Source organism: Macrobrachium rosenbergii, chromosome 15, assembly GCF_040412425.1.
Source record: "Macrobrachium rosenbergii isolate ZJJX-2024 chromosome 15, ASM4041242v1, whole genome shotgun sequence".
Lineage (NCBI taxonomy): Eukaryota > Metazoa > Arthropoda > Malacostraca > Decapoda > Palaemonidae > Macrobrachium > Macrobrachium rosenbergii.
Genome location: NC_089755.1, coordinates 27385488 through 27397261, shown reverse-complemented (window position 1 = coordinate 27397261; position 11774 = coordinate 27385488). Strand labels below are relative to the sequence as shown.

Sequence of the window (11774 nt, the reverse complement as noted above, 5' to 3'; positions counted from 1 at the left end):
ATTATATATATATATATACAGTATATATATAGATAGATAGATATTATATACTTTCAGGCCTGTCATCGTCAAACTCGTTCACTAATTTCTGATGCATTTTCAGTCGTCGCCTTTCCTGCGCCAGCACTTACAAACTGGTATTATGGTACGAAATTTGCTCCTCGACAATACCTCTTGCTATTTTCTCGTTTAGTAGCTGCTCCCGAATAACACTTTCACGAGGGGAATAATTTGGTGTTCGCGGAAGATTGATTTTCCGAACTCTGGTCCTTCGGAGACTGTCAACAAGTGCTCGTATACTGTGGCTCTCCCTGATATTCTCCAGCCCCTTGTCTGAGAAGTGTTATTATTATTATTATTATTATTATTATTATTATTATTATTATTATTATTATTATTATTTATGTTTAAAAGGATGGTTGCATCGTGCGAATTAATTTTATACTAGCTGACCTACCCCGCGCTGCCCAGAAAAACTCTGAATGTAGTTCGATAAACTATTTCTCTCTCCTGCTTTCTCCTCCCTAACACCCCTTCTTCTCACTCTTCTCCTCTCCTCACTCTCTTTCTCACTCTCTCCCACCACACCCATTCACTATTATAGAATTCAACAACCTAAGGTAGTGCATTCACAATCAAGTTTACCTGTCATTTCTTCTGTCAGTTCATCGAAACTGCCGTGAGGACTTACTTGTAGACAAGAGTTGGTGGGCAGAGACAGTCCACTCATCAGAATGGATGAACTGATGGTGTTACCTAAATATCTTTCAACCAACTGACAGGCAATTGCACGTGTGAACAGGTTAGCGCCAATTTCAAGACAGTTTACCGCTGTATTTCATCTGGGAAGCATCTCAGACGCTCTGATCAGAATATGAATAAATTATGTATAGGCATTAATCATTTCACTGCTAGACCCTTTAACACTATTTGTAGGCCATTATAAGTCCAAATCATACAATAAAAATTTAAAACAATACTTCCATGTGATACAGACAATTTGTCATTGGCCTAGGAAATGATGTCTTTTTATGGTATGTGTTACTATACTGAAAGTAAACTTCAATGTACAATTCATAAAAAACTGAACCAACCCCTCAGTTCTGATTTAAACTCATTCATTGATATTGTGTGAAATAGACGTCTTTTTTTAATAAATATTTAGTCTATACTCTGTTACGCCTTTTTACTTCTTTCCAGTTAAGTGAATTACTGCAAGAGTTAGACCTCCACCCCCTCATCATATTCAGAAAAAAAGTGGCAAAACACTTTCCTATACGGCTAGCTTCAACTCGTGATATGTATTTTTTATGTTGGCTTTAGAGATAATTTTAACATATCATGATGAATTACAACTCATTATCTTTACAATGACATCAAATTCCTTAATGTAGAATTGTGTATAAAGTTACACATCTATAAACTTGGTCAGTTCGTACAATAACGTGATCATGAATCAAACAAAATCTTTCCATTCTTGGAGGAATGTTAGGCAATCAGTATGTATTGTTTTGAATAAATACACGATAAAAGATAGAAGTGAATATATATCACTCTAATATACAACCATAAACAACAATCTTATTTTCCTAAATGATGGGAATACTATTCCTTACTGTTTATGATCACATCAAAAGGTATGAATTGATTGTAAGCTTGTTCTTCCTACACGATCATGTAATAAATGATGTACCATTTTAACACCATTTAACACCAAAATGGAATGTGTTTATTTACTTATTATATCATATAACATCTTCACCCATATGTATGAACGGGTGGGGCAAATGACTTCTGATTATTGCTTTTTGCATGATGAAGCAGTTGCCAGATGCCGCGTACATAAGATTTGCTCAATTTGTACAATAACATAATCATGACTCAAACAAAATCTTTCCCTTCTTGGAGGAATGTTAGGCAGTTTGTATTTATTGTTTTGAATAAATACTCGTTGATAAAAGATAGAAATAGATACACATCATTCCAATATATAACCATAAACAATAATTTTATTTTCCTAAATGGTGGGAATACTATCCTTACTTTGTATGATTATATCAGCAAAAGATATGAAATGATGTGTTGTGTAAGCTTACTCTTCCTACACAATGTTGGTGAGTATGTAATAAATGACATGGGATCGGGTGTAGGATTATTTTAACACTATACGCAAAAAGCGAATATGCTTATTGTAAAAAGTGCTTTTGAGTGTTGGGTGAAAGGAACAGACGCTTTTCTTGAAATGATGTATTTAATAAATCCTCAATCATTCTTCATTTACATCTTCATAGTAGATCACGTCAAGCTCGTCGTTCACTGTAACACAACAGTGGCACATCAATAATCAATCTAATTCAATATTAATCAGAAAAACAATAGGCTATATTATATTACAAGATCATAAATAATTAATAGGTAAACATTTCTACTCACATTGTACTATCCCCACTCAGTTCTTAACACTTTTTAATGAATGACTCGCGCCAACCTCTCGGTCTCGCTGGCATGTGCACTGTCCCAGGTGTCCCTTCAAGCAATGGGAGACGCGGCGCCGCTCTGGCCCTGAGATCCGAGAGGCAGAGGGGAGCCAAACAGTTGCATTTATATCCACATTTAAACTACAAAGAGCAGCTCCAACAATTCAAAAAACAGTTTAATAAATTTCAATGGAACCTAAATCTATTTTCTTCATCATTCATGAAATCGCCAAATTGCAACCAGAAAAACATATCAATACAGTACAAAAAATTACTAACTAAAAAACTCAGTCATTTCCATCGTAGCAGCCTCCCATTGGCTGAGAAACAACAAAGGGGCATATAGTGGCAAATTCGGCATCACTCAGATATGGCAAACAAAGTGCAATAGAACAAAAACACTCGATTCACGAGAAAGTGCACAAATTTTAATGAATTTTGATATACAACACCTCATATTTTAGTGCAATATCAACCAAGAATCATGCTTTTAAAAATGAAATGCGAGGCGAAGAAGGTATGTGGTCGTGCATGTAAGTCGTTTTCTTTCCTTTTGAGTCCACCAAAGAGCACTGTTATCACTGTGTATACTCAATTAATTCTTTTAATATCAGTTGGCTCTAGGCGTTTTACACCACCCCCTATTTAGTCTCCGCACTAAATACTTCAATAAAACGCACATCACTATCGAGCAGCGCATGGCGTGCACTCATCACTATTACACAATCACTATTCCTCACTTTCCAAGAGGAGACATAGCTTCTGCACTGATCTCAGGTAGACTCCGTTTTGAGCCTTGACCTCTGCACGCCTCACGTGGCCGTCAGAGCCCAGGATGACGCGCAGGACTCTACCCAGAGGCCAAGTGCCTCGAGGTAACCTTTCATCCAGGCACAGGACGATATCGTTGACCTGAACCTCACGTCGTGTCGTGGTCCACTTTTGGCGGTCCTGAAGGAGTGGCAGGTACTCTCTGGTCCAGCGCTTCCAGAACTGGTCTGAGAGGAGCTGCGCTTGTCGCCACCTACGCTTTGTGTACATGTCCTTCGGGTCGGTCTTCGTGAAGGGTTCAGGTGATCCCTTCAGCGTCAACAACATGTTGGGCGTCAAAGCAGCTGGTGAGTCGGGGTCGTCAGTGACCTTGGTCAGCGGACGACTGTTGATCAGCGCTTCTGCTTCACAGAAGAGCGTGGACAGCACGTCATCTGTCGTGACTTGTCCAATGCAGGCGGCATTCAAGGCACGTCGGATGGACCGGATCAACCTCTCCCACGCTCCTCCGAAGTGTGAAGCGTGGGGAGGGTTGAAACTCCAGTCGATACCCTTCGTCTGAAGAGCATCAGTGATCTTGTCGGTGTCAAACTTTCGTAGAGCTTCACGAAGTTCTTTCTCGGCGGCCACAATGTTGGTCCCGTTGTCGGACCAGATTCACTTCACTGGGCCTCTTCTGGCCACGAACCGACGAACGGCGTTTATGAAGGAGTCTTGGTCCATGGTGTCGAGGAGCTCTATGTGGACCGCTCGTGATGTCAGACAGGTGAAAATGGCTCCCCAGCGCTTCACCTTCGACCTTCCCTGCTTCGTCAGGAAGGGACCGAAGCAGTCAGCTCCGGTGTAGGAGAAGGGCGGGTCACCTGGAGTGATCCGATCATCTGGCAGATCGGACATGATCTGCGTCACAGGCCTGCAGCTCAGCTTCTTGCAGGTGACGCAATTGCGGATAACGGATCTCACGACCGCATTTCCGCGGATGATCCAGAACTTCTTTCTCAGCAACGCCATGAGGTGTGTTTGTCCACAATGGCCATGTACTTCGTGGGTCCAGCGCACCAGCAGCTTGACTACTGGAGACCTGGTCGGAAGAACAATCGGATGCTTCTTCTCACATGAGATTGTGGATGATGTCAAGCGTCCTCCGACCCGAATCAAGCCGTCTCCCAGAAAAGGACGAAGACGAGCCAGCTTGCTAGACTTAATCACCCTCCCTGTCTTGTTCAGAGACTTGAACTCTTTCTCAAAACTGGCGGCTTGAACCGACTTCCATACAGCAAGCTCGGCACTCCGTAGATCTCTCACAATGAGCTTAGTCTTGGTCTCCTCGGGTCTAGTCTTCAGGCGGCAGAACTTGAGTGCGTAACCGATGACACGAAGAAACTTCATCCATGACGAGAAGCGCGAGACGATCATGTCGATGAACGTTTGTTCCGTTGTCGCGATCTCCATCACAGGTAAGTCTCTCTTCACTTCTGGGTCGTCTTTCAGGTCCGCACGTCTGACGTCAGCGGGGAGAGTCGGCCAGTGCTGTTCATCTTTCTTCAAGAAGTCAGGGCCTGAGGACCAGAAGCTTGATTTGACTAGCTGCTCCATCTTAGCGCCTCTGGACGCCAGGTCCGCGGTTTCGTTCTGTCTCGACGTATCGCCAGCAAGATACGTCTGTCAGCTCGTATGAGATTCACTCGGTTGCTGACGAATGTCTGGTACCTGGCACTCGTTGAAGAGGTACTTCAGTACCGTCGTGCTGTCTGTCCAGAAAAATGAGTCTTCGACGTCAATGTCTAGTTCAGTTTTCAATCTAGAGTCTTGTTGAGCCGCCACGGAAGCCGCCGTCAACTCAGCTCGGGGTATGCTCAATCTCTTCAACGGTGCTACTCAAGCTCTTCCCATGAGCAGTGTGCAGTGAACTTCTCCATCCGTCGAAACCACTCGCAGGTATGAGGCGACTCCGTAGCCTGTCTGACTCGCATCAGAGAAGTGGTGAAGCTGGAACGACGCTCCTTCTCCAAATGCTGGTGGAATCAAGCTTCTTCTCAGCTTGAACTCCGGAAGCAAGGTGAACTGCTGCAGCCAAGCTTCCCATTGCAACACTTCGGTGTCACTTATTTTCTCATCCCATGAAAGCTTGCGTCGGCACATCTCTTGAAGGATTTGCTTCCCCAAGAGTGTGAAGGGTGACACTAGCCCCAGAGGGTCGTAGAGGGATGCCACAACAGATAGCACGCCTCTACGCGTGTATGGTTTGTCCGGGACGTCACCTCGGAACGTGAAATTGTCATCATTCATGTCCCAGTGGATGCCTAATGCATGCTCCGTGGGCAACTTGTCCTTACTGAGGTCTAGAACAGCCACAGAATCATCTCTTTCCCCTTCAGGTACAGTTGCCAGGACACGCTTGTTGTTGGCCGTCCACTGGTTCAGGCGGAAGCCTCCATCTCGCAGACGCTGATGAGGTCGTTGATCAGTGTGACACATCTTGCTTCGTCATGGAATGACTTTAGAAGGTTGTCGACGTAGAAGTTCCTCAACAAAATGGTCATTGTCTCGTCGTCGTATAGATGTCCATAGTCTTCGGCTGTCTTTCTTAGGCAAAAATTCTAACGCTTCGGGGAGGAACAGGCTCCGAATACGTGCAAAGTCATCCTGTACTCTTGATCCGTCGGGAGGTGTCCCCTTCAGGCCACCAAAGGTATCGTAGCACGTCTCGGTCGTCAATGGGTACTTTAACTTGGTGGAACATCTCTTGGATGTCCGCCGTCACTGCAAACTGCCCATTCCTGAATCGCAGTAGGACTCCCACGAGATTATTTGTGAGGTCGGGCCCCTGTAGTAGGTGGTCATTTAATGAATGGCCGCCAAACCTTGCCTTGAGTCAAAGACGACCCTCACCTTTGGTTTCGTTGGGTGCTTCACCGCATGGTGAGGCATGTACCATACCCTGCCATCACGTCGTTGTCGAGCCTCGTCTGGAACCCTTTCAGCATAGCCTTTCATGATGTACTTCTGTACTTGCTCGGTGTAGGAAATGCGGTAAGCTTCGTCTGCCTCCAGCTTGCGCTTCAACGTTTGGCGGCGTTTCCGTGCCATGTCATGATTGTCGGGAAGATGAACGTCGTCTCGTCTGAAAGGCTCGCAACGTAGTGTTCATCTTCTTGTTTGACAGAATCTCTCATCAGCTTGATGAAGCGTTTGTCTTCGAGCGAGTCTTCGGTCTTTGAGAAGCCTCCTTCTCCCAAAAGTCTCTGCAGAAGTTCTTCTGAAGAAGTTCTGTCATGTCATCTTGAGGTTGGATACTGTAGACTGGGAGAACGTCGTTCTTGCCTCCCGTTGGCCCAAAAAGTAACCCAACCTAACCGTAAGATACGCCAATGGCTCGTTGATCTTACCATGGCGTTGATCAATATGATCCTGTTCAGGGTCGTGTTCAGTCCGATGATCACTTCGACTTCTTGCTCCGCTTCCGGCAGAGTGTGGAGCTCGACTTCTCGGAGGTGAGGCCACTGACCTAACCACTCGGTCGGCATAAGGTGGTCCGTTGAGACGTTTATCCTGTCGGTTACGAAGGCTTCGCTTATGTGATCACTTTCTGTTCCGTCGATATTGCCAATGTCAGGTGAGACGACCTCTCTGCACGTGAAGGTTCCTGCCTCCGTGATCATCTTCTGATTACAGGATCTGCCTTGTAAACCGAGCTTCTCAACCAGTCCTTTCGTGACCAGCGTCGGAGCTGAGCCACTGTCGATGAAGGCATAGGTTGCATGCGTGCCGTTGATCAGCGCTGGCACGATCTTCAGCATGGTCCGACCGTCCGGGCAGCTGGTGGCGTGTACGTGGGCAGGGGCAGGTTCTGCTTTAGGGTTAGGCGTGGTGGCACTCTCAGTCTCGCTAGCACCCGTCTGGTTGCCACCCCCACTAGCGTTCTTCTTTTCACGTGTTGGTGCACTGGTTCTTTGAGTTGAAGCAGGCTTATGCTCCTTGTGCAGGAGCGTGTGATGGGAGTCAACACCACACTTACTGCAGTTGGGGGCCTCCTTGCAATCGCCGTAGGTGTGATTCATAGTCTGAAGGCACTTGAAGCATATCCGCTTGCTGGTGACGGAGTCCCATCGGTCATTCACACTCAATCTGCCAAACACATAGCACTTCTCTATGTCATGTCCAGTCTTGTCACAGTGCAGGCAACGCTTTCCACCAGAAGGTTGGGTGGAGTGCACCAGAAGGGTCTTGTTCGTCACAGGTCTATTCCTCCTTTCGTTGTTCGTCTTAGGTCGGCAGTCGAAATATTGCATCTGCTTTGTTATGCGAGCCTGTTTTCTCAGGTAATTGATGAGAGCAGGAAGTTTGTACTTGTGCTCGTCACCCTTGGTGATCCACTTAATCTTTACTGGATGAGGAAGCTTGTCGATTATCTTCCGAATGGTCTCATGGAGCTCTAGGCGGATGTAGTTAGATCCAAGGGCTGCCTTAACCTTACTCAGATAAGACGCGTAGTCTTCTGGGCCTTGACTGTCTGTAGGAGAAATCTCTTTCCAAGCAAACAGCCTCTTTAGATAGGCCCCAGTCAGGTCATCATCGTCTTCATATTTATGGCAAAGAAGCCTCCACGCTTCCTCATATCCTTCTGACGGAGGCATGTGGGAGACACATTTCTATCAGATTCTTGGGTGGTCCTCTCAAAGAGTTATGGAGGTGGGTAAGTCTTCTAGCAGGATCATCAGAGTTACTCTCCACCACCCATAAGAAGGCATTGCGGAACATCGAGAACTTGGTCATGTCTCCATCAAATACTTCTAGGTTAATAGGTGGTAGGAGAGCACGTCGGCTAAGCTCTTGTTGACTAGCCAATGTTGAGTCTAAAGCCTTGAGGATAGAATCGTACATGGAGACGTCGGGCGATGGGCGCTTCGGCACGAATAAAGTTGAGTTGGGGTTGAGCGGAGCGTCTATCGGCGTGGAATAAAACTGAGTTTCTGTCTCAGGTGCGGGCAGATGGGCAGGAATGGACGTTTTGGGACGAACACTCATGAATTCATACCCAGGAAATTGATTAATTGTGTCATCTGCAATGCATGAATTGACCTCATTCCTCCATTCAACAATCTTCTGTCTAGGTGGTGATGCGGAAGCGCTTGATCTTCTAGAACCACCCGACGCTCTAGAACCTCCAACTTCAGATCTCGTTTCGTACTCAATACTTAGTTCTTCTAATTTAGTCTTTGCAGCTAAAGCTTTTTCTTCGGTTCTTTTTCTATTTCTTATTTCTTCAAGCCTAATTTCTTCCAATCTTTTCTTAGCATCAATTTCTTCTTGTTCATATCTAGCTTCAATTTCAGTCCTCTCTAATTCGGCCTGAGCTTCTAGCATCCTGACTCACAACTCAGTCATGTTGCTCTTCACAGAATGTTTCGAAGACACAGAATGTCGTGAAGATGGCATTGTGGATATTATCAGTCAAAAAAATGTCTTCATTTACCTCAGAGCTGGTCCTCTCCTTGGTGGGTTAATATCACAAGCCACAGCGTCGGCTGTCCTTCACAAGTCCTCGTAGATGGAAGTACAATTGAACTATAAAAAGTGCTTTTGAGTGTTGGGTGAAAGGAACAGACGCTTTTCTTGAAATGATGTATTTAATAAATCCTCAATCATTCTTCATTTACATCTTCATAGTAGATCACGTCAAGCTCGTCGTTCACTGTAACACAACAGTGGCACATCAATAATCAATCTAATTCAATATTAATCAGAAAAACAATAGGCTATATTATATTACAAGATCATAAATAATTAATAGGTAAACATTTCTACTCACATTGTACTATCCCTACTCAGTTCTTAACACTTTTTAATGAATGACTCGCGCCAACCTCTCGGTCTCGCTGGCACGTGCACTGTCCCAGGTGTCCCTTCAAGCAATGGGAGACGCGGCGCCGCTCTGGCCCTGAGATCCGAGAGGCAGAGGGGAGCCAAACAGTTGCATTTATATCCACATTTAAACTACAAAGAGCAGCTCCAACAATTCAAAAAACAGTTTAATAAATTTCAATGGAACCTAAATCTATTTTCTTCATCATTCATGAAATCGCCAAATTGCAACCAGAAAAACATATCATTACAGTACAAAAAATTACTAACTAAAAAACTCAGTCATTTCCATCGTAGCAGCCTCCCATTGGCTGAGAAACAACAAAGGGGCATATAGTGGCAAATTCGGCATCACTCAGATATGGCAAACAAAGTGCAATAGAACAAAAACACTCAATTCACGAGAAAGTGCACAAATTTTAATGAATTTTGATATACAACACCTCATATTTTAGTGCAATATCAACCAAGAATCATGCTTTTAAAAATGAAATGAGAGGCGAAGAAGGTATGTGGTCGTGCATGTAAGTCGTTTTCTTTCCTTTTGAGTCCACCAAAGAGCACTGTTATCACTGCGTATACTCAATTAATTCTTTTAATATCAGTTGGCTCTAGGCGTTTTACACTTATTTACTTACTATTGTAGGGTGATGCCTTGAGAGAGAGAGAGAGAGAGAGAGAGAGTGAGTGAGTGGGTTTGGTAGTGGTTTCTGCTGGCTGAAAGTGTTGCATTTAGCCACTACTGCACATGCACGGACTCGGCTTCACTTACTATGGAAAGAAATTATCGATGTAGGCTTTCAATGTAGATTTTATCGAGGTAATAAACATTTTTATTGATTATCACCATAAATTATTATCAAAATTCATGTAAATTCTGATAAGATATTGATGTTAAAGAGAATTTATTGTTGTAGGGTAATCATACTTGTGGCAGCGCCAGAAGAAAAGTGCCAGGTGAAAAACGAGAATAAACCCAGAAAACTGAAGGAAAAGGTGACGTAAAAACGAAAATTTCATTTGTTTTGTCTGTGTTTGTATGTCTGCCACGGGATAGGGTTTTGGGTTCGAGTTAAAAACCTTCCTGGGGTGATAGAGGCCGTGTGCAAAATTTTTACTGGGTCTGTCAAGTGGTTCGGATTTCTATATGAGCCAAACAAATATACAAACATTCACTTTTATATATGTAGATTGGGTCTTCTCAATTTTCATAATGATTCGTTTCTCTTCTATGTTAATATTGGTCAACAACTGGGCTCCGAACTCTGTAGGTGTTCCTTTCGGAGTTTCCTGGAGCGTCCAGAATCAATCTGCTGGTAGAGCCAGCGGAATTAACCCACCGTGTTTCAATACCTGCTCTTGTATAGAGAATAAATGATTGTTATTATTATTAAACGAGTTTAACCAGACCACTGTGCTGATTATCAGCTCTCTGTATAGAGACTAAAAACTGCTGCATAACCGTTGTTAATGTATTTCTCTTTGCCGAAGTATGAGCATTGGCCAGTTGTTGACCAATGTTAACATAGAAGAGAAACGAATCATAAGGAAAATTGAGAAGGCCCAATACAAAATTAATTCGTTCGACGCAATCATCCTATTTAACAGGACAAGCTTAAAAGGGGGTGGTCTTCTTCTTCTTCTTCTTCTTCTTCTTCTTATTATTCTTCTTCTTCTTCTTCTTTATTATTATTATTATTATTATTATTATTATTATTATTATTATTACTTAACGCTAATAAATAATTCTCATTATGTTAAGATACTGTTAGAGAATAATAATAATATCGACCACAACATATCATTATTATTATTAGCCTGGTGCCTTTTGAAAAGGTAAAAATTGTTCAATTCCATGAAAAGTATTAAAAACTCCAAAATGCATTTGAAATGAGAAACAGTATTTGCTAGAAGTTTTCAGAAATCCCTCTTGTACCGAAAATACTTCTGAAGAAATATTTGATGAAGAATTGGGAATAGTATCTGTTTACGCGCAGGCATTTTTGCTCGCGCGCAACCCCCGTCCTCTAAATAACCTCCTTGGAATCCCAAAAATGTACGGCTGAATTCTTAATAAGATTAGAGCCTCATTAGTATAGGTAGTTCTGCCAGTTTTAAATACCATACCTTAATTATATTCTTGGAAAATTAAAGAAAAAATATTGTAACATTGATTGTAAACGGCTCGTTCTCTCTCTCTCTCTCTCTCTCTCTCTCTCTCTCTCTCTCTCTCTCTCTCTCTCTCTCTCGTGCGATCATCTCCAAAGACACGAAGCAAAGGTACTCTGTGAAATTCCTCCACTCATGTGTCCAGGTTTTGCTTCCTCAATTTTCCACAGAGTTTTCACTGACTAGGACTCTTAATTTTTGTAGTACAATTAAACGGATAATAATAATAACAGTTGCTTGAGGAGAGCACCCTAACGTATTTTCTTACAAGTCTGGGCTAAAGGAATCCACTTCTGTATTATACTGCTGTATGTGTATATTACCTGTTGGTTCTCAGGAGCTCCTGCGCTTTTCACGAAGTGCTTCCTCAGCTTGAGGTAAGCTAACAGGTACCTCTTTGGTCAATAATGATAAAAATTAGCCCTGAAGCCCTGTGTAAACAGGGGAAAGCTCAAAAAGATGAACAGCTAATTTACAGATGTACTGTACATA

At 43.2% G+C, this 11774-nt stretch overlaps 1 protein-coding gene across 1 annotated transcript; it reads right to left on the bottom strand.

The window, feature by feature from the left end:
* Positions 1-3206: 3206 nt before the first annotated feature.
* LOC136846296 (uncharacterized) lies at positions 3207-4844 on the bottom strand. The gene is made up of 2 exons (XM_067117099.1): positions 3915-4844; positions 3207-3824 (listed from the first exon to the last, which is right to left on the bottom strand). Exons 1-2 carry the CDS (start codon positions 4842-4844, stop codon positions 3207-3209), a joined length of 1548 nt encoding a protein of 515 aa, XP_066973200.1.
* Between the last annotated feature and the right edge of the window lie 6930 nt (positions 4845-11774).